The 25,430-nt window shown below is 38.0% G+C and overlaps 2 protein-coding genes across 3 annotated transcripts; both read right to left on the bottom strand.

Moving 5' to 3' along the window:
- Positions 1 to 2,302: 2,302 nt before the first annotated feature.
- On the bottom strand, positions 2,303 to 4,041 carry LOC137587732 (musculin). The gene is made up of 2 exons (XM_068304335.1): positions 3,402 to 4,041; positions 2,303 to 3,127 (listed from the first exon to the last, which is right to left on the bottom strand). The coding sequence occupies exons 1-2, from the start codon at positions 3,822 to 3,824 to the stop codon at positions 3,044 to 3,046; spliced, it is 507 nt and encodes a 168-aa protein (XP_068160436.1). The 5' UTR covers positions 3,825 to 4,041; the 3' UTR covers positions 2,303 to 3,043.
- A 2,100-nt stretch (positions 4,042 to 6,141) lies between these two features.
- trpa1b (transient receptor potential cation channel, subfamily A, member 1b) lies at positions 6,142 to 25,056 on the bottom strand. Of its 2 annotated transcripts, XM_068304155.1 has the most exons (28): positions 24,994 to 25,056; positions 21,271 to 21,383; positions 20,491 to 20,653; positions 19,271 to 19,446; positions 18,285 to 18,392; positions 18,009 to 18,117; positions 17,426 to 17,571; positions 16,680 to 16,816; positions 15,869 to 15,917; positions 14,502 to 14,601; positions 14,279 to 14,379; positions 13,672 to 13,847; positions 12,466 to 12,630; positions 12,209 to 12,323; positions 11,829 to 11,995; positions 11,503 to 11,593; positions 11,298 to 11,357; positions 11,102 to 11,194; positions 10,671 to 10,741; positions 10,348 to 10,504; positions 9,723 to 9,812; positions 9,257 to 9,426; positions 9,028 to 9,157; positions 8,505 to 8,687; positions 8,318 to 8,386; positions 7,434 to 7,535; positions 7,221 to 7,339; positions 6,142 to 6,856 (listed from the first exon to the last, which is right to left on the bottom strand). In XM_068304155.1, exons 2-28 carry the CDS (start codon positions 21,364 to 21,366, stop codon positions 6,643 to 6,645), a joined length of 3,357 nt encoding a protein of 1,118 aa, XP_068160256.1. In that variant the 5' UTR covers positions 21,367 to 21,383; positions 24,994 to 25,056; the 3' UTR covers positions 6,142 to 6,642. The 2 variants fall into 2 exon arrangements, with proteins under 2 accessions (XP_068160256.1, XP_068160257.1); XM_068304156.1 differs by lacking the exons at positions 7,221 to 7,339; positions 7,434 to 7,535 and having other exon boundaries at positions 6,675 to 6,856.
- Positions 25,057 to 25,430: the final 374 nt, after the last annotated feature.

The raw sequence follows: 25,430 nt of genomic DNA on the forward strand, positions 1-25,430 counted from the left end.
GTTTGTTCAAACTTGTGTTTCCTCGGTTCATGGGCACATTATCCAGAGACGTTCCAGTTAGGTGCAGACGGAGCTATTTGTCATAAAACAACATCCACATCTGTTGACTTTCAGAAATAAACAACAGATTTTTTTTTTTCTTATTTAAAAAACTCAAAACTGCCTGGACACAACAGGGTTACCAATCTTTCCATGGGGAAGTCAATTTGCAAATAGTTAGTCTGGGGATTGCATATCCTTCTTCTTGTTAGTGGTATTCAGGGACTGGATATTAAATAACCAACATGCTGAAAGTGGACTTGGTAAGCTCAAAGCACCGGGTGGATTCCTGCAGGCTGTAAGGCCTAAAGTTAGCTCTTTTGGGGCAGCTACAAAGGCAGCTACACCGAACCCCGGATGTTGGCTTTGGATCTAAAGTTCCTTCCTGTTCATGGAAATTCCTCTACAAAGGAATATATTTCAGTTGTACTAAGAAAAAAGTTGGACTTCACTGACGATGCAATTTCATTATCAAAAAAATGTGCCTTATTTGATTATTATCTAAAATATGTTTGTTTACGCAAAACAATATGTCTATGTTGAAAGTTAATTTCCATCAATTGTTATCATCACTTGTTCATTTAACTTCAAACATGCATTTAAATGACAGTATTAATATAATTCATTTAGCTCTGTGTATAAATTAGAATAAATTCAGTGCTGAGGTTTTCAAATCTGTATTTATGCATCATTCAAGAAAGCTTGGGCGTCAGTTTTTTTGTGAACATAGTGAAGATGTGCTGACCTCTGCTGGACATGTAGATGATGGATTTAATAACTACCATAAATCATTTAAGAATTTAAAGGCTTGAGTTCCTGTGAAATTAAATTTAAAGAATCATCTTTAACAAAATCTGTGAAACAGTTTTCCCCCTCATCTTGGGAATATTAAAGGAACAGTGTCTCTTGAAACACAAGAGAACAAACTGATACTGCACTTAAGCAATTGGATTTTTAGTAAAAACACATTTTAAGACTATTTCACTTTTTTTTACTTGTTAAAGGATCAAGTATAATTAAAGTTTTAATACAAAAATATTACAGGACGGACACTTTATGTTATATAGGCTCTTTAATGTCTTAAACAATGACATTTACTTTCTGGTTAACACTGTCTCATTGAGATTGTTGGTGTCACGTAATGTTACAGTAAATTACTTTATTAATAGTGAATTATCTTTAGGGGATCTCTCGAATAATCTCTTGGACATTATTGTGACTTCTGCACCTTTTCCTTTTCGTGTTAACTATGAGCAGCACCATAGCGCGCCATGCTCTACGATCCTCACCACTAGATGCCACTCATGTAACGTTACAATCTTGAGAATGAAATACTGTACTACACAGCAACACATTTCCCTTCACCAGCAATGTATGTGTTTCTCAAGTTTTGCCATAAATAAGTTGCTTTATCTCCTCCAGAACATTGAAATCAGGTGAGTTGGACCCAAAGCATCAGCGTTCTGTTGACATGATTTGATTAATGGCACCTCATTCTCTATGCACTAAACGTGCACCTTGGTCATTTCCAAGTTGTTTTTCCTCTGTGCCACATTTGGAGTTGATGATACGAGAACAGAGAACAACTGAGTGTGAGAAGGCAGCTCATTAGATGTCCGGGTCCAGCAGCAGTGACTGGTTCCTCCCTGGAGAGCAGGAGGGTTCTGGGAAACTCACCAACATGCCAACAGCTGCGACTCTACGTGAAGCTGATGAAAACTCTTACTCCTTCTCCCTTCTTGCTTCCTTTCTTCATATCAAGCAATTTGTGGGTCTGTCGTTCCAGACTGCCAGGGGCCCTGGGTGTCCATCTATCTGTACTCGCATCATTTTGGGGTTTTGCTGAATATAAAGGCCCTGGTAGATTAAGAGATTCGTTAAGTCTCTGTCCATTAAGTGAGGATGTTTGGAGAATGTGTGCATGTTTGGCTCAGTGAACTTCAGCTTCTCCCTGAACTTTTGACCAGTGCTTTGTTAACTTGATTGTTTTGACTGAAATGTGAACAACTGCGCTTCTCCTGAAGACATGAGTCAAGAGCTCCGGAGTCCTGCCAACAGATAAGACTTGATATTTGAATAATAATGTTAAATAATATAATGAATTAAATGTTGTCAGTGCATTTTAATCAGCTTTTGATTTACACATGAATATTGTTGAGATTGTATATTACAAAAAATGTTTTATTGTGAGAATAAAACCAATTCCAATATTTTTTGGATTGAATAGAAAACTGAAAGTTTCCACAACTTTCCAAAAGGCACAATTAGGTTTTTGTTTGCATCAATGAATGACAGTGTTGGACATCTCTTTTTTTTCACCACTACAATTAATCAACTTCTGACATTAAAAGTTCACACATCATTTGCTTTTGTCAAATGAAAATGGTTTCTGTCCTCAGTTTCATTAAATAAACAGGAAATGATGTATCGCTATGGAATTATTATTATTTTGATTTCACACAAAATGACCTTTATTTACAACATTTTTATCTGAAATCCAATATTAAAATACAAACATCACGCACACAATAAATACTGTGGATTTACAACAAAACAGAATCAAACTGCACATTATAGCTTTGTGCTAACAATATAGTCATGTGGAAGTAACGAAGTGTTGCGAGGTGATTTAGAGAAATGCTGTCCAACAGGGAGACCTCCCAAACCTGATTGTATACCAATGATGATTGAACACTGATCAATAGTCAATAAAAGTTTTTTAAAAATGGTGACAGTGAAGTTTATAAAGTCCCAAACCAGACATTACACCCATCATAAAGGACCTTGTAAACATAATTATAAGAACATAATGTTAATAACAGCAAACATGCACGTAAAGAAATATGCTAAATAAAATCAAGCTTAGATTGTCTTAATTGTTCTGTTCTGAAGTCCAAGGAAAGGTTAAGTTCAGAGTCAATGATCAGGTCACACAGACTGTCTGGGCTCTGCACAGGAGGGGTCAGCATGTCATATGGTCAACTGTTGTGTGCAGAGGGGAGTCCTACGCTGTTGCTCCACAGAGTCTTACAGTGGGTGACATATCTTGGCTGTCCTCGGGGCGCCCTGTCATCAAGAACGGCCAGGTCTGATTGAGGAAATAGACAACAGGGTACAGCATCAGGAAAAAAGCATAACAGTCTGGGTGCACACTATACTGACTTTTTGATACATGTTGCTGCAAAAATAATTACATCATTATGAAATATTGATGTCAAATTCTATTAGAAGGTCATTAAAAAATTTACAAACTATTTAATTCATAGATTGATGTAATATACCACAAGTACATACTGTGATATTTCACTTTGGGATTTATTTTCGTGTCTGAACATATTTGTTTTGCAGTCATGTCCTCATACCAGATTGACAGGGTGCGCAAAGCGGTTCTCAAATCGGTCATCCTGCAGAAGCTGTCTCAGGTGAGAGATGTAGCTGGAAGCCAGGCGAAGCGTGTCTAATTTGGACAGTTTGGTGTCCGCTGGTACCCAAGGAAGGCTCGTTTTTAGTCTGGAGAAGGCTTTGCTCAGCACTCTCATCCGTGCTCTCTCCCTGGCATTGGCCGCGTTTCTCTGAGACTGGCGCGCCTCCTTCTGCTGCGTCTTGGAGAGTTTGCGCTCATGCTTGATCCTCCTGTCCATGCCGTCATCCTCCAACTCCTCATCTGAATATCTGCTGGGATTGTAGCAGGTAATATTTCGTGCGCTCCTCTCCAAAGCGGCGTCAGTCCTTCTGTGAGACGTATCGTAATCCTCAGCATCACTTGCAGCAGACCCAGTGGACATGGCTGCTCCACCTGTGCCTCAGAGGCGGACACCAGAGACACTTCAGGGACAGCAGTGACAGAAAGTTTCGAATCTCAGCTTGTTATTTAAGTAAATGACAAGAGATTGGAAGTCACCAGGCTATCGCCACTTTAAAGTTCCCATTTGGTAACCCTGCAACTCCCTGAGATGGCAACACTTCACCACAGAAGCATTCACTTGAGGTCAAGTCTGAATACTGGTGCTCTCTCTAAAATGAAACATGCCTCCTTTCTTTGCTCTAATTTAAAAGTCCACGACTTGGCATCAGTACAACTTTTTTCAGAACATTTCTCCTCCCCCTTTCTTCCCAAACCACCATGAACCCAGCACGACCACAATTCCTTGGGTACACTAATAAAGACTTCTGCAATTGCAACTTAAATCTGCAACTTAACAATTAAATCAATTCCTGTAAATGAGCATCTTATTATTATTATTGAATCTAGTGAGGGATGTAATGAATTTACGTAGTAAATTTAATGATCATTTTTATCCAGCGGACAGATTTTCTCAAATATGTTATTAGATTAATGATATAAATGAAAACTGTTGTAAAACTTGGAAAAGTAGAAGTATATTTCAAAAGTTTGTCAGCTCTGCAGATGTGATTTGGTAATAGAAATATCTTGAGGACCTTATCAAAAGTGCATAATCCTTAGCTGGTTTCACAGAGGGATTAGGTTTCTGCAGATGGAGCAGCCTTTCACACGCAGCCTGTGTGCACCAGGCCCAGCTGTTATCGTTCCCATGACATCTGGAGTGTTGGCATGACAGGGGTGTGGCAGAGGCAAAGAGGCCCCATCTTCATTCCCATAGCATCACAAATATTTCTTACTGTTCATTTTCAATACTTACAAAGTTGTTTTATCCCTTCCAAACTTGGCAGGTTCCACAGGGCAGTACATATCTTAGAGTGGATTCAGAGCTATCAAAAGATGTAAGGAGAAAGAGTCAAGGCTTCTGATGCTACAGGACTGCAAAAAAAAAAAGTGAAGCACCATACTGGTTGCAAAGTTTGTTGTACCAAACTCTTCAGACAGAATATCTGATGAAGTCTTAGAGAGTGGCAAACTTTGTTAAAAATTGATTGTATTAGTCTTTTTTTTTTGCTTAACTGTGAAGACCTTGATTGTATTTTGAGGACATTTTTTTTCTGGATTAATGGAAGGTTCTGTGTCCATGCAGCCACAGCAGGAGCCCCTGTTTACTTTCTCAAGATATTCCCAGAAAATCCCAGGTTGCTGATACTTAGCTATTACTCCACATATTATGTGTGAAATTTAGATTATTTTTTTATTATGACAGCAAGGCTGCCAAGAATTACCCTAACAACAGCTGAGATCCATGCTTGATTTTTAGTAGTGCCCGTGCCACAGTCACAAAATAGAAATTACTGTATCGTGCACTTTGCTAGTCAAAAATCTAGACATTGTTCTGGAGTTTATGTTGTTATCCCTGCTCAAATTTCGCTGTCTTCACTCCCTAATCCAAGGACACATTCCCATGCTTACCACAAGTTGTTCACTTTGTCCATTATGCACATTTTCGCAGGAAGACCTGACATCAACTGGACATTAGAGGGATCTTAGCTCATCCATGCTGGTGTCATGAGGATGAGATATTATATTCCACTTGTGCTGTCGCTGCATCCATCGGCGAGGTGGATGGCGTGACTGACACTTGAAAAAACCAGCTACGGAATTCTTTCATTGCATTTACTCCTTTTCTGTCTTTCTGTTCTTTTTTTTTATACATAACATGAAAAGGCACTGGCCACATGCCATGGATTTCAACCATATTTCATGAAACAAGGTTGCTCATTAGTCATCCTATAGATGTAAGTAAGAGCAGCAAACTTTGTCCAAAACATCTGTGTAGCTGAAGATAACATGGTTATTCATTTTGCCCTGGGAATAATTAAATTCAGGGCCAACAGTCATAAAAATCACTTTAAACTTGACTTGAAGGGAAACCTATCATTTGTCTATCAGCAAAGACTTTCAGGGGTTGTGACCCCATGGTGGAGAAATAGAGGGACAGGTGCAAGCTCATGATGTCAGAGGGCTTTCTCCGCTTCTCTCCCCATGATCTTTGATTTCCCAGGATCGCCAGCTCCACTGCACAAATCTGCTGATATGTACAAACACGGGGCAATAATCCATCAAGGATTGGAAAGTTTTGAAAGTTTTCCCTGTAGCCTGAAAGGATTTAAAACACTCACATTCACAGAAACCAAATCAAAACATTTTCAAAGAAAACTACAAATAACCCAGAGATGAATAAAATCCATTCCTATAGTTTATTTAATCAGATTCTCTGACAACAACAAAATATTAATAACATCTTCTTTCAGCATATATTGAAAAGAATGAATTTTAATCCAAAATCCAGTTTAACAATATAATCTGTCAATTTAACAGAAAACAATTCAGCAATGAAAAAAGAAAACATACACACAAATACATTTCTACATTGCCATATTACATACTACGTTTTGCTTAATAGTGCATGACAACTTTAACATTCAACATCATTGGCTGAACACTGGTGTGAGTTTGTTACAAGAATGTTACTGTCTGAGCCTACAATGAAACATTTCACACCGATTAAAAAGAGCAATTCAACCTGAAAACATGCCCACCATTTAAACACACAGCAGCTGAGACACCTTCATGAATTTAAAGCGCTAAAATAAATTAGTATAGATTGCAGAGACTAGTGTGAAATTCTGTTATAATAGTTGTAGACATAGTTGTACAAGTTATACCCAGACTTCTCTAATGCAGTTTCGTTGTCTTCATTTTTTCTTGGATTCGATGGCCTTCATCAGAGGTACCCACCGGGAAAGAGTCTGTCCTTTCGGTTTGGTCGGCCTCAATGTTGGCCACATCCTGCCCCTGATGGTTACAGGACCATCGATCTCATCAGCCTCAGAGGTGATCTCCATCTTCTGAATGATGAGCTTCAACAAGCTATGCTGCTTCTCCAGAACGTTCGCCATCTCCTTCATCCTGAAAGCAGAAACATATGTACAGTATTACTGCTGTATGTTAAACTTGAATTGATATGTAACTGAGACTATCTGGTTTATATGTTGGGGTTTCATGTTCTTTTTTCAGGATCAGATCCAGTCTCATCTTTCTGACTTGGTCACAACCTTTATTTCATTACCGCCACTAGGGGGCGCTCAAACACCAATAACTTATATGCCAGCTAGACCACTGGTTGTTGAACTCCCTCTGGAGCTCAGTGTAAGTACAGTAAGTGATGACTACAAACAGTTAATTCACTGACTTCTCAATAGTAGGCCTAGAGACTACTTTCATGTTTCTTGAATCGTTTTACTTTCATGAAGTTGTCTCGTGTGTGTTTTACCTTTGCTTCTGTTTTTTCAGCTCAGTCTCTACCACAGTGCATCGCTGGGATTTAACCTGCATGCGAATCCAGATTTCATTTGGCTCTTCTTCACCAATGATTAATTGTTTAAAAAGAGTCTGTTAACAAAAGTGGTAAGTGTCACACAAGCTTAGGTTAGCACAAACACAAATTAATGTGCTGTGCAAAATGCGGTTATCAAATATAGCATACCTTGGAACAATTGCGATTAGGGTAGATGGTGATAGATGTCTTGTCAACACGTTTGACAAACCAATAAGGCAGTTTATCTTCCAGGGCAGTGTGGAGTTCAATCTGGGGCCAGAAAGATATGGTAAGATATGCAGATTTGCTGGGAGAGATCGTCCCCCCTAAGATGCTCAACCAGGTAAAAGTTGAGCATCAGCCAGCTTTGTTTGAAGGATGACAAGTTTGTCACCAGATGTAGGAATACATCTGATGACAAACGTGTCATCATTCAAACAAGGCTTGCTGTTAAGGTTGTGGACATTTCTGTACTACTAAAACAGTTCAGAAAATCTAAATTCCACCGAGTCCAAGGAAACAATCTCCACATCGTGTTTCCTGCTGTTTCCACACTCCCTTTGTCAACAGTGTGAACATGGATTTAGTGCCATGAATCACATGCCTACTGATGAGCACAATAGAATGAATGTGTCCACAATGAAGAGTCTTCTTTTGTTTGCAGTTAATGGGCCAGACGTGCATTTTTTCCCTGCTAAAAAGCTCACAGCGATTTGAATATAAGAAGGACAAAACGCTGCAGGTGCAGACGCACTAACATGAAAGTAAAAAGTCTATGTTACATCTAATGTCAGAGCAAACTGTACACATAATCTTTATTTATATGAAATTAAATGTTTAATGTATTTTTAAGTTTGTATAAAATATTAATGTTCAGCTGTTTAGAATTAGGTCCATAGGGCCTTCCATTAATATAGAAAAGAATTTGACTGGTTGATTGCTTATTTTTTCATGATTACAAAAAAACCATCCTCCCCCTTTGTTTCTTGGACGAATCACACACTGGTTACATAGGTCTAAAATACACAAATAAATAAAAAATCCATTCATACCTGCATGGCTATTCTTTTTAGAGCAGCATTTCTTTGTACTTCGGCAATATCTCCAACTGCCAAACCAATCTACAACACAAAAAAAAGGCAAATAGTGGATATTTACAAGTAACCTGTGAAGCAGAAATCTACCAATCTTTAGCAGTTGGTGAAAACACAAAAAAACTGTCTGTCAGAGCATATTTACCATCAAGTTCACCAGCAGTATTGGTATGAGTAGAACAAATTGTACAAAGACAAAATAAGTCAGGGGACCAAAGGGTAGCTCGTCCTTCAGGTAAGTATCCAGGAAGTTATTTTGGTAGTTCAGTTCTCCAACCATCATCACAAAGGTTTGCATTACTGAGAGTGGCAGGTTCTGAAACTCTTTCTGAGGGCGGTAAACATGACATTTTTTTCATGAGTCAAATAGTGTCACGAAGTATCCTTATATATATATATATATATATATATATATATATATATATACACATACATACACACACACACACACACACACACACACACACACACACACATATATATATATATATATATATATATATATATATATACTGTATATATATATATACTGTATATATATATATACTGTATATATATATATACTGCATATATTTAGTGTGTCTGTGTGTAAAAAAACGCAGCATTCATTGCTTAATTCTGATGTTATTTTTAACAAATACAGTGAACTCCCCCGACCCAACCTTTACCTGGTTGAGCATCAGTGCATAGAATGCCAAACTGAATGCAAACAGCATGTAAAAGAAGAGCAGGATTACACGGATCAGTGTCTTCATGATCTCCCAAAACATCACAACATAAATGCCGACTCCTTCGAACCTGCAGAGGCAGGAGATGGCGGTACTTATTATATTAAAAAAAATACATTATTTAATGTGTGCAATTTTGATTAAATGCAATTAAACCAGTGATCAATACCTTTGGAGATAAAGGAGAAATCCAACCCAAGAGCTTAAAACTGCTAGTGCTCCTGCTTGCCAGTGTAACGAGCCCTCTACATTAAGCATGGTGGGAATGATGAACAGAAGAGAGAGGATGGCTGCCGTCCAGTCAGACTGGTTGGAATAATCCCTGAAGTAATTCCAGCGCTTACAAGTGATAAATAAAAATATACATAATTAGATAGAACAAACTCCTTCATATGAGCATCAATGCTGTAATTGTATGTATATATTACAAGTAATAGGTGAGGATAATTATTGAAACGACTCGGATATAGTGTGGAAGGGACACCCTCAACGTGGACTGTTAGCGATCCTGCACTTCTAAATCAGAGGATGCTCATCCATCACGACTGATTGCTGGTGTGTTCACACAGACCTGGTACTGAACAGATTTATGAGCACATGCATCACATGAGATAATAAACCTTGTGTAATGGTACCTGCTGTGATATTTGTACCAATTCCTTCAGTATGGCGTAGATGTTCATGACAAACACCATCATCATGGCGATAGACAATACCAGACTTTGCTGTCAAATTTAAAAAAAACATTGAAATTTAGTGTATTGCTGCATCAAAATGACAGATATTTATTTAATCCATCTCTTGTTAGATGGACTCTGTTACAGGTTGAATAGCTTTCTAGACAGCTTACATTTATGGTGCTTTGATTCAGCATAAATGTAGATTACGTTTTACATACATAAACTGTTGTCGCCGAGCAAATCATTTCAAATTTGGTTGTTTCTTTTGTGTGTATCTGGTGAACTAAAATGTAGGTTCATAGACACATCCATGGTTAACATTATAATGTGCTCCTTTAGAACCTTTTTTGTTGGACAACATTAAAAAAACAAAGATGTCAATGTCTATGTTTTATCTTGGGAAAGCAGGACGCTTGAAAAACCATGATGTGATAGCTAATGAGTTGGTAGAAGTTGGTATATCTGTGCTTTAAGAGCATACATAAATTTGAAACTACTATTTCATAAAGGCTTTTCTATTACTGTGTTGCCGTGCACATTACACATATTTAGTAATATGACCATCAATTGTTATTAGTACCTCTGTGAAAGATACGTGCACCATGGTAATATTGTGCTCGCCTGTAGCAGTCATGTTAGCAGAGGGCCTTAGAGTCACTATCAGGTGAGTCAGAGGCAATAGACCCATCAGGTACAAAAATATGTTGATGAAGTGAGCCTTGCTCCCATAGGCAAGCCTGAAAATAAAAACAGATGAGTCACAGATGTCTAGATATTAGAGATTCATAATGCAATTGTGTTTGATATAGTCATTAGAATACATCTTTGTTGAGATGTTATCAGTAATCGCAGTGTATCGCAATGAGAAATGTCATCCTCTGGGATTAAATCATTAATACGCACCACTTCATTGCTAGGTACTTTTGACAGACTGGGTGGTTGAGGAGTTCAATACGGTTGTACTTCACCATTGCCTGTACAAAAACATAAATATAACATAATATAGTGTTCTGTTAATGGCACTACTAACAACAGATAAACAAACCAAAATGATTCAAGGCCAACTATAATACCACTTCAGAAGAAAGAAAAATGTCATTGCAGGACAACAGCGTCACCACTGTGAATGGATAGGGCAAACCTTTGTAAACTACAGAATGCACGAAAATCATGCACAAATGAAAATGAATGGTGTCGCCCACAGATTCTGTTTGAGGGTAATGCAGAACTGCATTAGAACTCTTCTAATCAATGTGAGAGTGTATTGACATTGAAATAGACTATTCTGATAATAATTCCGAAACCAAATTTAATTATAACAAAAACATGCTTACATTGAGTGCAGCTAGTGGCTGAACCCTACGGGTCTTGTCAAGTATCAGCCTCGTTGCAATGGGAGCTTGAAGCCATCCAAAGTCATATTGAATCTACATACCCCCCCCCCCCCCCGCCCAAAAAAAAGAAAAAAAATTGTTAGCTTTACAGAAGAAGATATGAGATGTTTTGATTTTGCAACATGTTGCTGATTACATGATATTCAGGACTGTTGAGATCATGATCAGATTCTGTCACACAGGTGTCCAGTAGGTGCTGATGAAACATCACAAATAAACAGTGGAAAAAGAGCACAACAACACTTATTTATATCACTTTATACATCATGAAACTATACAGAAAGTGAAAATTTATTATTCTGTTTTATGAAACACATGCTTTTTTCATTATTGGTGACAACCTTATACGTCTCAGGAAGAAATTCAATCATGTCCAGTACTGGACTTCTCTGACTAGAACCAGGAATGAACTTTGTCATCGCCTCAACACGTCTGTAAAAGAAAAAATATTAATAACAAAGCACCATGTGTAAACTTTAAGCATTTAATACGTTGGTGCAACCTAGATGTGTCACGAAAACGACAGAAGAAATTCAAATTTCAAAAAATTATGTCTCCAAATTTGCTGATTTTGTAAATTGTGGGGTTTTTCTATAATGGTCACGCACACAAAAAGAAAATCAGGTCTGAATTTCTCTTTAAAGTACAAAGTTTTATAAGAACGTGCCTTTCGCTGTCAATTACAGCGTTGACCACATCTTTTTTCCCAGTTTGCAACGCTTCATGGAGGAATGAAGTTTCATTCTTGTTTAATAGGATCTCTGCTCCCCGTGTCAGCAGGAGTCTGACAGCAGCCACATGTCCCTCTCTTGCTGCAATGTGGAGTGCAGTGTTCTGAAATATCAATACAGAACAAGAGACGGTACTCTGTGTTAATTGCAGAACAGCTATGAGCGTATTATTCAAAGCTGATGGAAGAATTACGGTGCTGGTGCTTTAGTGTAATGATTCATGAACTGCAAAGCCTAAAGTCTCGAAACTTTTATGGGAAATAGATGTAAAATCAAATAAAAATGACAGTGAAACTTCTGTGATAGTAATTCATACCCCATCCTCATCTGTTTTATCAAGTAATTTAGGATTGGCTGACAGGAGAATCTCCATAGTTCTTGTGTACCCTGCAGAGGCAGCGTGGTGCACGCAAGTCCAGCCCCTGTAATCACTACAAAGAAGACACACGCTAAAGAGCAATAATACATAAGGACTGTTAAAAGTTTTGTATACTGTAAGCTGTAGGCATTGCACAGCGTTGCATTGATGATAACAATGTGTTTTTGCATGTGTATGTACATCTATGACTTTACCTGTGAAGGAGAGCTCCTTTTCGCAACAGCAGCTCCACCACCTTGGTGTGCCCTTCCTTTGAAGCCAAATGTAGCGGCGTCAGGCCTCGCTCATCACCTTCATTCAGTAGACGAGAGTCTTTGATGGTCTCCAATAATCGGTGGCATGTATTGAGGCGTCCATACCTTAAAAACGAGAAGAATGAAGAGAAGCTTTAGAGTGTGGAGATGCTTTCTGCACTTTCTGGACTATTAAGACCTTTTGCACGTCTTGTAGAAAATACGTGATTTCTGTTCTGGCACAGTGTTAAAATAGTAGGTAAAAATAATCTTTAAAAAGTGTTAATGACACAAAGTGCAACACACAATGAAAGTCACAACAGAAGGAACGCTTGATCCTTTTTTGCTTCCTCTTAAGAAGCTCAGTAGCATGTGGTGTTAGAGCAGTGGACCTGGTGGGAAATGGAATGACGTGCCTATAATGATACCACATCATATCACGGCCTTCATTTGTTCCCTTGCAATAGAATGTACATGATAGAAAAATCAATAACAGGAATGTTAAATGTCCGCTCATTTCACCCTGTTGGTAACATTTCTTTACATGTGCCTTGCTAATTGAATTCTATTCTCGTGACAATTCCTTTGGGTCAACTTATAATAGGTATGTCATGAAAATTAATCATGAAAAGTGCAGACATTACTCACTGAATTAAAATTGCAGTGAGGTAACAGTTTTAAATATAGGTACATTGTTCATTTTTCATCTGGCCAGTGTTATTCAATTATAGAAATAAAAGTCTTGGCTTTTGGAAGATCGTTACTCAAAGTCCTCTGAAGAGACATTTTTGATTAATGTCCCTTGTGGTTTTATTTAACAAGCACAATGACAGTATGTGATCTTTTGCTGCCTACAAATCTGGATGTTTTAAGACAATTTTATTACTCCACAGTCACACAGGGCAACACATAGGATACACGATGGGACTGTATTTTTTATTAATCAAATTAAATGTGGTGGATTGAGAATAAAATGAAATAAATCATTTAAAGTGTATGTTCAGGACTGCACACTGATCAGTGTCAACTGCACTGCACTGCAATGACATCGCAAGTCCTATTTAGATCAAATTAGCAAAGTGAATTTTAGAGGAAATCATTTCAAGTACAGGTAAGTAATGTTTAATTCAATAGCATGGGAAGGCCTTGGGAAGCAATCAAACTCACTGAGCAGCAAAATGCAGGGCGGACTTCTTGTCTCTGGACTTGCATGAGAGGCCCACTTGTCCTGAGAGGCCTAGCATGTTCTTCACTGAGTCATGGATACCGAGTCTGCAGGCGTAATGGAGTGGGGTGCAGCCCTCGTTATCCTCACAGCTCACCAATGCCTTCACACTATTACACTAAAGTCAGACAAATCATAAGTATAGACACATTTTAAGTTTAAAATTATATTAGACAAAGCATGAATGAAAAGGTTTCCATGCATGCTGTGTAAATACAGTTTCTCACAAGTAAACACAAGTACACTACATACTGAAATACTGTACTGAGATTATTAAAATAATTTAGTGTGATGATATTTGTTAATAGCTGTGGACTACAGTATACTAATTTCAATCTTCTATGTCTCATTTCAAGCCAAAGCTCCCAGTGTTTGAAAGGCTTAGCGAGGGAATGAGGAACTTTATCAGTTGTCCTTTATGCATACTTCTAGGCTCAAGCCACAATGAGCAAGAACAGGGTAGTAATTACATTTCTATTGAATGAGATTTTTGTATTACAGTCAATTTGTGATGGGTCACAAATATGGAAAAAAAAAATCAGATGGCACCTGCAATACATCCTCTTTGAGATTCTTCAGACCCTTTGGTTGTAGAATGACCAGATGAAGGAAGTTACAACCGCATTGGTCTTTCACAGACACATTTGCCCCTGAAGGACGTATAACATGAAAGACAAACATGAGTGTGTGCAACCAGCTTCATCAGGCATTTAAAAAAAATAAGATGAATGCATAAAAACAGACAGTAGTGAAGTAAAGCACAGTAGATCACCTTTGGACAGTAGCAGGGAGACAGTTTTCCATGCTCCACAGCTCGTAGCTAGCAGTAAGGGAGAGCTTCCTTTACAGTCCATGGCATTAAGGTCTGCACCCTGAATAGGAGATGCAAAATTTACACTAATCAATGACCACCATTTTTATCATGTATTTGTGGAAAATTATTAATATTGATTTGGGTTTTTTGGGGGGTTGTTCATAAGAGCAGCAGCCTCATATTATATACGAAACTGAAATCATACTGTTACAGCATACAGACAGGGCAGAAAAGACCTTTTTGATCTACATTTTTAAAATTACAGTCCACATATCATCACTTGTTCAGTATACAGACTTTATGTTTGGAATATTACATTTTAGCCTTGTTCTGTAATATTCAACCTACACCTATGCAGAATGTATCATGCATTTTTTTTCAGAAAAAAATAAAAGAGATGAGGAGCTACTGTTTGCCTCAGTCTAAAAGGGACACAAATGTGGAAAGTTATTATTATTATTTATTTTTGACATATTTCAGCCTTCAGTTTTATATTATGAGACATGGAGAGGTATAATGAAGATGAGAAATGTTGGAGACAGATAGAGGTGCGACATGCTGCAAAGAGCCACAGTCGTGAATCAAACAATCTGGGCAGACAGCATTGGAGCATTAATGTAATTTCAAATTCATTAGAATAGGAACAGTAGACACTTTTGTTTGTCATTTTGATAACTGTCAAAATCCCTCTGAATCCAATCTTGTGTTTGCTGTAATTAATTAGTCTCGTATCACCATGATAATGTAATAAACACACTCAAAGCAAACAGGTTTATTTCCTGCTGCAGTCTGTGCTAACAGAATGAGTTTACAGGAGATAAACTTGGACCCCAGCTTTCTCCTAGCAACACAGTTCTCGTAAAATGCCCTCAAGGAGCAACAGATGGCAAGAGATTGTCTCAAAGACGTGGGCAGCACCTTTAACATTTACTCAGGCAAGAGGTGCACTTAAAGTTGAAAATAATTAAGATAAGTTGAGCCAAACACATGCAGCCAGTGTAACAGTAAAATCATAAAATGAAATCTAGGCAGCACTGATGTCAAACTTGATAATTTGGCATTTAATTTGCTACACTGGAGATTTATTACAGAAAATAATGCAGCTGTAAGTCATCTGTTAAATTCATTGTGGTTAGGTCAACATTGATAACACTCTGCAGATAAGATGGGAATCTCATGTACATAACAGCTGTAGTGTGTGTGTGTGTGTGTGTGTGTGTGTGTGTGTGTGTGTGTGTGTGTGTGTGTGTGTGTGTGTGTGTGTGTGTGTGTGTGTGTGTGCGTGTGCGTGTGCATGTGCGCGTGTGTGTGTGTACTTTATTTACCAAATCAATGAGGTACTCTGCCAGTTCTGCGTGGTCAAAAATTGTTGCTCTGGAAAAGTAAACACAATTGTAGTAAAACCAGTGAGGATTCATTCACTCAGTACTGTATAACAACCAGATACTTTGTGGTTACATTCAATGTTTCCAGGACTGTACTTCATTGAAATACTTAATCAATTAATCCCTGATATTGTAATGAAATCAGCATCAGGAGAGGCTTCCGGTGATTCCCATGTTAAAATGTCAAAACTTAAAATGCATTACGTGTTTTTTAAGAATGTCAACTAGAGCTGGCATTACAAGAAGTGGAGTTTCTAGCTTAATTACATTTCATCAGTGATGGTGAATTAGATAGCTTTCACAGAGTGCTGCTCCTTTATAGCTCAATTACGGTGGGAATTTTAAGACAAAGTTAGTCAAGCATTTATAATGCTCAAGTGCATCTTGAACTAAAAGTCCTAAAGATCAGAATAATGACACCATTACTATACACAGACACGTTCATGGGGCACAGCAGTGACACGGCAATGATATCATATTACAATCACGGGACTGATGCCTTCAATGTACTTGCTGCAGCAGAATAATGGCATTCAAACTTGAGGTTACTTGATGTAAATGTATGTCCAAAGGTGAGGATGGTGTGTGAATGATTGGAGGGTGAATGCATTTGCATATGCGTAACTCACACACGAAGCATAAATAAAGTATGAAAACAAGAAACCTGTGGCTTTAGTAGTGTTCCCATGATAAAGTGAGGATTCAGTAGATTCACTCAGATAATCACAGGGGAGGGATAGCATGAGCCAACCTGTGTAGAGGAGTCTGGTTGGCTCCATCAGGCAGGTTGATGACGTCTTCCACTCGGTCAAAGGAGGATAACATTAACTTGACTACTTCAGTATTACCCTGGGTGCAGGCCAAATGAAGTGGTGTGGACTTATCATTCTGGCCAACAACAAACATAGATACTTTATGAGTAATAAATAATGAATCAATGCAATGAATATTCACAAGCTCTTCAAGCACGATTATGTGTGTAACACTCATGAGAGAGAAGAACACAAAAGAAAGACCCACTCACACAAGCAATGCACACACTTGCACACATGTACATTGTAGTCTTCCCCAGTGTAACATTAGCAAAGTATATCCCAGACTCACTGGCTGAACACAAGGGACTGCAACACAAGCTTTTAATGAGATAACCAAGGCTGGCAGGAGGAGGCCAGTGATCACTCCACTCAGCTTTACTGAGTAAATGGAGGTAATTTGTATCAATTCTGCCAACCAAAGCTATTACTCACTATTCCTGCTATATTTCTGGCCACTAGCCCAGAGCTGGGCTTGATGATCTCTCCCAGCTGGGAATAATAAAAGTGATGCGCTCTAACATACAGAGACCACAAAATTTGAATATATCGGCAAATGAGAACATGACATTGCATGCATTGGATGGATGGGTGATACATGTGTTGCTCCCAGGTGTATGTATGATCTGATATTTGATAGGAAAACTCAATTGACATTCTGAATGTCAACTTTTCTTTGTGATACCTGTTGCTGGTCAACTTTGGCACCTTTTGCGATGCAGAGACTGATGGTTTCTACGTTCCCTCCACGTACAGCCAGGTGGAGAGGGCTGCTCTTGGACTTGTCCAGATAGTTAATATGTTCTTGGGTTACGTGGCAAATCTCCTCTCCTGCCAGAATGTGAACAATGTACTGTATAAATGTAATCATAATAAAGGACTCAGATGCTTGTTGGCTCGGGGTTTATCTCACTTGTTTTATCTGGCCCCTTGAACTTCTATGGTACTTTAGTTGATAGTGAATTGAGGGATGTTTAAAACTTAACAACTCCCTTGGTGACTAATCACAAGTATATCATAAATATTTTGATTTTACTGAAACTTCCACCAACTATACAAGATTTACTAAACAGACCTCCCACTGTGGATAAACATACTGTCAATCCGTGGCATATGGTCTATGTAAAAAGCAGCACAAGCATTTTCCAACCTAAACATCTGTTGGGGCTGAGGTGAACGATTGTAGTGTCTGTCATTTATAATGAGACTCTTGGCCTGAAAACATTTTAGTATCATTAACACCCAATTTTGGATTCTTTTTATCGTACCGGCCTTCAGGATCACCTCCATGGCTTTCTTTGCACCGGCGAAGGCAGCTGCATGGATGGCAAAATGGCCAAGTTTGTTCTGGCGACAAAGCCTTGCTCCTTGCTTTATCTGTAACAGCCAGGAGAATGGATGTGAAAACAAAGCTGCTGGCAGTCAGTATACACGACCGCTACATAATCAGTTTTATACAGCTGGACAGTTATTCTTTACAGACTGGTGATGGAAAACAGTGGAAATGACAGACATGAGTTTGAATATGTTGGTCTTGTACACACCAGTATGCTGAGAGCCTCACAGTTATTGATGGAGCATGCCAGCATCACAGGGGTGTTCCCCAGGTCTCCCTCTAGATTGCTGTCTGTGGCACTGTAGGATAGCAAAAGCTGCAGGGGGAGGAGATCAAAACACAGCAGTCAGAATCCTGTTTTTGTCCTCAGCTCACCCATATACTGTATACATCCTCATCCTTCATCCACCACCATACAATTTATGGATGACACCCAAATGCTTTGGGGATGATGGGAAGAGGCCTTTGGTTTTGTAAGGTTTTGTCTCTGTAGAAACTGTTTTATAGTTTATGTGTACATGAACAAAGGTAAACTAGAATATGTATAACCATACTATACCCTATTTTGACCATTTAACGTGCAAACTGATTATTTTTTGCAAAAAATGGGAACTCAAAGAGAGCCATCTTTCTAGGTATTTTTATTGACAAACTGGATATGCGTTATGGACATTCCTAACCTACCGTAAGTGACTATTTTGTTTGAGATAGTCACTACAGTCTCCTATGAATTCAGTTGAGTTTGGAGTGATGCAAAGATTAAATGGAGATTGAGATGAAGGATTACATCTGGTGAAATAGATCAATCATGTTCGTACAAGTAATTCAGCAGTTCAAATATGGTTAAATCTTTAGCAGTTGGATTATTACAACGAGAAATGTTAAATTTTGGGACCCCACACCCACAATTTTTTGACCCCCCTCCTACAAATAAGTCATTCTTACAGTCATTTCTCATCATTAAATATTCCTTTGAACAAAAAAGAATGATCATTAAATGAAAACCCTCAGAACAAACACTGGACATTCTATAGATTAGTCTCTTCCAGTACTGTGCTCACATAAAATCCCCACTGACACAAAACTGACACGCATGTCCATAACTTGAAAGTCTATTCATGTACCTCTGTTGCTGTTAACACTGGATATCAAAGGAGCAAACCTCTACAAGAGAAGTCATTGTATCTTCCTCACCTCCACCAGGTTGTTGTGTCCAAGGCTGATGGCCACATGCAGAGGTGACAGAAGGGCCTTGTTGAGGATGTTGGGATTAGCCCCAAGGTCCAGAAGAACCCTGCAGCTCTCTGCCTTGTTCTTCTCCACTGCCCAGTGGAGGGGCGTATCACCCTGTTCATCACAGCTGTTCAGTTCTGGGAGGGGAATCAGGAGCACAGGCAATTATGCAAGTAAATTAATTACGCTGCCGCGCCTGTAAATACACTACAGTCATCTAAGTCCAGAAATAGTAAACTACTGTTGTGTTAACACTGATGCTAAGACAAAGAGAATAAGGAGTAGATGCAAAGGACATGACGAAGGGATGCTGCGTATCTAAGAAAAGTTCAGAGTTCAGATTGTCTGTTTGACATACATCTGGTACATCAGTGGGACATCGATGTAGAGAAGGGGGGCAATCCCATCTTGGCTATAGGCCTGTACTGACACTGTTAACTGAGCTGTATCACACAATGTTGTGCGATTGGACAAAAAAGCAAAAATCTGAGTTAAGTTAGGGTGTTACTATCTATTATGGTCAAAAATATCTCTTTGAAATTGATTCCATCCTCCAGCTATGGACTTGCATTCCACAAGTATATAAGAAAATTATTTTTAAAAATTGAAAACTCTTCAACAGAATGTGAAGCAATTCAATTGCTTTGATAAAGCAATTGATGCTTTATTAAAGACACGTCAACTTTGTGATTAAGTCATATTTACCGTTGTGAGATCCTGTCATGTTCTAAATGGTTCCATAGATCATACAAGAACTGGTTGTCAGTGACAAGAATAGTAAATGTACTGATGGCTGAATCTCTTGGCAACTGACCGTCAACGCCACCATCACTACCATCTGCTCTCGGAAAGAAGCCAAATTGGGTGGCAAAGAGAAGTGATAGAATTGTGAGGGTAGCAGGAGTTAACATCAGCTTCCACTGATCTCTGGGGTAAAGTGAAGAAGTTTGATGCTGAATTCATTATAGGTCTTCCACATTGTAAACAGCACTAATGTTAACTAATATTCCTTGTGATGGGTTGGACATCATACAAGTTGATGCCTCCAACTCGTATGGATATATTAAGAGTCCAGTTCTTACCTATATCACCATTTAAGACATAACTGTAATAATTTATAATAGCTGCTTTTTTAAAAGTACTAGACAGAAAACTGTGATCAAAGACTGGAGCATGCCAACCCTGTGGATCCATAACAGTGGTGATGAATTGGATAAGGGTGATGTAGCCTCCTGCGGCAGCGTGATGAAGGGGACTCGCATCACATTCATCTTTTTCACTCAGGACCTCTGGGCTCTTCTTCACCAAGTTTTCCAGGAGAGCCAGGTCACCCTTGTCGGCCAACTAAGTGGTGAATAGAAAGTAATCCACACAGGTAGAGAGATGAGATGGGAAGAGCTTGTTACCATTGTAGACATCTCCATTTATTTCCAAGTGTAACTCAGAATACACAATGGGGGTTAGCGATTTGTGAACTCATTAACATATCAGTGTCTTGTTTCTGTGGTAATGCATGGCATAATGTCTTTAGCTTTAATTATATAAGTGCAAGTACTGCTTATCACTTAACATTATTATCCAACCCTAAGGTTTTCATGGAGCCACTATTCAGCGCTATTTTCTTATGTATGTGTGTGTGTGTGTGTGTGTGTGTGTGTGTGTGTGTGTGTGTGTGTGTGTGTGTGTGTGTGTGTGTGTGTGTGTGTGTGTGTGTGTGTGTGTGTGTATATATATATATATATATATATATACATATATAGATAGATAGATAGATAGATAGATAGATAGATAGATAGATAGATAGATAGATAGATAGATAGATAGATAGATAGATAGATAGATAGATAGATAGATAGATAGATAGATAGATAGATAGATAGATAGATAGATAGATAGATAGATAGATAGACGTAGATATATCTACCCACACTTTATTTTTTATATAGTGCAATGACACTCACCTCAAATATACTAAGGTTTGCCAGGGCTGGATCTTCATCCTCTATCACATACGTATAACAACTGGTCTGTCGGGCCACCTCCCTGCTGAAGTTCATCCCTGCATTGATACTCACTGGAGACCAACCCCGATGGTGCGTCACATAACCACACGCAAACAGAGGATTAAATGTACTTTTATACTAATTATATTTAATTAGTTTAGATATTTTGTCATTCGCATTGCTGTGCAGTAAAAATGCAATACAAACTTCAACAATATATTCTTAACAAAATATTTGAAATTCCTCTACTCAAAATAGTTCATTTTAAAATACGCTTTGTTTGCCTCATAAATTGTCTAAACAGGTGAGTCACTTCACGTATCCTGTCTGGCTCATCCATCCATTTACTGTCAACTGCTGGATTTTATTTGTGTTGTGTAAGAACCCAGTTAAATACATTCATCCTTGGACCTGAAGGTATAGTCAAAATAGGATCATGTAGAACCAAACCAATTTTCAAGAGAAGGAATTGCAGTATAGGATCACAAGGTAGAGAGCTATTATTCAGGTTGTTGCTGGAGGAAAGTTGAAAGTCAATAAGTTTTCATGCCTTTTGTGCTGTTTTTATGAGAAGTTTGAGAAATGTACTTGCCCCACTGCACAAACATATTGCTCTTGAAAAACACACCTGCTAAATGCCCAGTCTGGTTATTCTTTCAATCTGTCAGCAGCAGCTTCATCAAAAACCTCCAGTTTGTACCCCGCAATTCACACTCCCACTTTCAAATTATGCTGCTTCAGATCTTTTTATTCAGTTGTATAAAAAGATGTGATATATTTAAGGTCTGCTGAGGCCACTGACGGCTTAAAATTAAGTAATATTTTATATTTAGGATTTTTTTACGATAGAATCCTACAATAGAGAACAAAATTATCCTAGAATCAATGAAATCATATAGCACCTGGTTTATGAGCAAGACAAACAGCATATCATGTAACTAAGAGGGCAGATAGCGCCTTAAGCCATACGTTCCTCTTTCCATGAGGGGACATGGGCAAGGATGACTTTGTCTTTACCCAGAAGGGCATTCAGAGACATTGAGTGTAACCAATTATCTCCCTCACAGCTTAGGGGCGGCTTGTTTGAGTTGGTCCCAGGTGTCCTTGGGGGATCCTGGGTGAGTGCGATTGAGAGAGACCTTGTACTTGTATTGTATTAAGACCTCAGCCTGATCAAAAGGCCAAACAACAAATGACATTTCTGGTGAGCAAATTGCTATAGAGAATTCTCACTGGAAATCCAACTTCGGGAGCAGTATTCCTTTGGTGCACATTGTGACTGATGGAAGTAATATTGTTGAAATTACATTTTGCTCCTATTTTACATTTGATTTACAGTGTATTTTTAAGATTTAGGGAATACCACATGTGTCATTTCAGCTAAATGGAGGTTCCTACATCACCTGCGTCTTCACTTGCTGCTTTATAGTGGGAGTAATTCTCTCCAGAAGATGGATCAGTAATTACCTTTAACCTCTTTAAGATGCGGTTACCATGTTTATCAATTTAATTTACTTCTCTTAGGGGAACATTGCAAATTAAGAAAAGATCATTATGACTGGTAACAGAGATGAAGAATCATATTCTAAAGGTGTAGCTTATGAGGTTTTTACTTCACTTTGGAAAATAACTTTGAAAATAACTAACTTTTGGCTAAACATGAATTAAAGTTCAGTACTTTAATTAAATATCAAATTTTTTTATTAATATTTAAATTTACGGTCAATGGTTACACTTAATGCAATTCTGATAGTGATTAAATGTAACTATATTGTATAGCATATTCTAATTGCATTAAAATAATGTGTTTTATAAATTTTTTTTTTTTTTAATTTTATATACTGGTTTGATCCCCGAAGGGAAATTAAGAAAGCACACTCTAGCTACTGATTACAAACGCATGCATACATATTTGTGAGTACAGGCCCCTGTATCACACACACACACACAAAGGGGCCTGTAGGCATGCAGGGGAGGTAGAGTGGCAGGCAGCTCCTTCTTGGTGCGCCTCAAATGAGCAATTTGTAAAGGGGACGGCACCTTGCTCAAGGGTGCCTCGGCAGTGCTCCGGAGATGAGCTGACACCTCCCACTGTCAGCTCACCTCCGGGTATTTTTGGAGGGGCGGGAGCGGGAATCGAACCGCCGATCTTAAATCATAGGACGACCCGCTCTACCGCCCGCTTTACCACTGAGCCACTGCCGCCCCATATATGCATCATTTATGCATTAAAATGTCTCAAACTACCTGACCACTGTGTTACATTTTGTTGAATTGAAATTATGCCAAATGTCACTAAGAGTGCATTCATTTAATCCTTGTCTCTGTAACTTCCAGGAGGATCAGCATTACTAAAAACATTATACAATTACCTCTCTTGTGAGCATTTCTGCTTGAGTCAAGCCAGATCAATTTTCATTTGTAAAGGTGGTTTTTAAAAATGAGGCCAATAAAATGTCCTGATGGGGCTTGATGTTTTTATCTAATGACCAAAACCACAGACTTTTGACTTCATGCAAAATAATGCATAATTTTACGCATAATTTCAAGTTTATAGTCAAGTGTTTGTTATTCAAATATTTGAATTTAAGAACTTAAGTTTTCAGCTAAAATCTTTTTGGATTATTTACCTTGCTAATAATACATACGGTAGTAGCCACATTCCTTGTCTACGTACAGTATTTGCGCACACCCTGCCAAAATGCTAAGTCCGTGCACTAATGTGAAATTCAAACTTGATAAAGTAAAAACTGACAATGTGAACTCGTTTTTGTCTAATTCATTGGCTTCAGTTCGGTGTCCTCAATCACTCCCAAGCAGTAGCACTGTTTAATTGTCACTTGGGTGTTCCTAATTTAGTCTGCCAGCCATCTGTCTGCAGAGGCCGAGTATACAGGAAGCATTAGACATTTCCCAAACAGATGAAATCATGCTTTAGAGAGATTTATGCATGACTGTCATACCAACTCAGATGCTAGATATGATTCTAACATTGCCGCTGTAATTTAAGACACAACACTAGTACAAGGCATCAATGATACATGTGATACAAGTGTTTTCTATTAGAATTTATATCATGATTTAATGAAAGAAATCAAATAACAGAAGTCTTGTAATGGAAGTTATTTTCTAACTTTATAAATAAATGAATAACATGAAATAAAGTAATTAGATTATGTATTTCCAGATTTGTGTTTCACGATACTGTATAATTCTAATTCACTATATTTCAAAAAAGACATTTAACAATGAGAATGTAACCCATTTTTACAACACAACGCTTTGCTAAAGATTTTAAGTTGATTTAGATTAATTCAATATCTGTTTATGATTACTTGAAGTTCTCCTCTGAACACCTCATGTAGTTTGTCTCAATGTAACTGAAAATAAAGAAGTTAAAATGACTTTAATTCACTCCAATATTAATACTGCCTTTACCTAGCCTTCTTCATTGAGGATTTTACATTTCTGTATTATAACTGCTCTATAAAGAACATTTTCAACCACACTTTAAACTGTTAAATTGGTGTCTTAATTAAAACACTAGCTGAAACTTAACAATGAAAATCATTTTCCACATTGTAAACATCTGTCAGCATTCCAAAAACATCACTAATATCTTATAAAAATAGCTGACAAGCTCAAACATTAACAATAAAGTTGAAATTAAAAGGAACTTACAGTGTTTCTGTGATTCTGGTGTTCAGCTGAGCAGTCAGGATGTTCTCTCACCGCTCTAACAATGGCTTTTAAATAGCATGGGCAGATGAGCTTTTAGCAGGCAGGACGCTGCCCCTTGTGACCACATAACCATCATGGTATTTTCATGGAGAAGGCGAGTAATGTGATAGCAAATTCAGAAGACAGCAATACTTTAAGCAGCAAACATGATACTACTGGGACATTTAGAATAAGATTTATTCCGTATGAACGGATGTGTTATACTGGATTAATGACATATAATTAGCCACGAGGAAACATGATAACTTTCTACTCATTAACCAACTGGAAGTTTTCTTTCCACTAGTAACAAACAAAAGAAAACATAGCTTGATACTTGTTGTTTGATATAAAAGAAGGAATTATCCCTGACTTTTTAAACAAACTAAGACAAGAAC

This window comes from Antennarius striatus, chromosome 20, assembly GCF_040054535.1.
Source record: "Antennarius striatus isolate MH-2024 chromosome 20, ASM4005453v1, whole genome shotgun sequence".
In the NCBI taxonomy this organism is placed as follows: Eukaryota; Metazoa; Chordata; class Actinopteri; order Lophiiformes; family Antennariidae; genus Antennarius; species Antennarius striatus.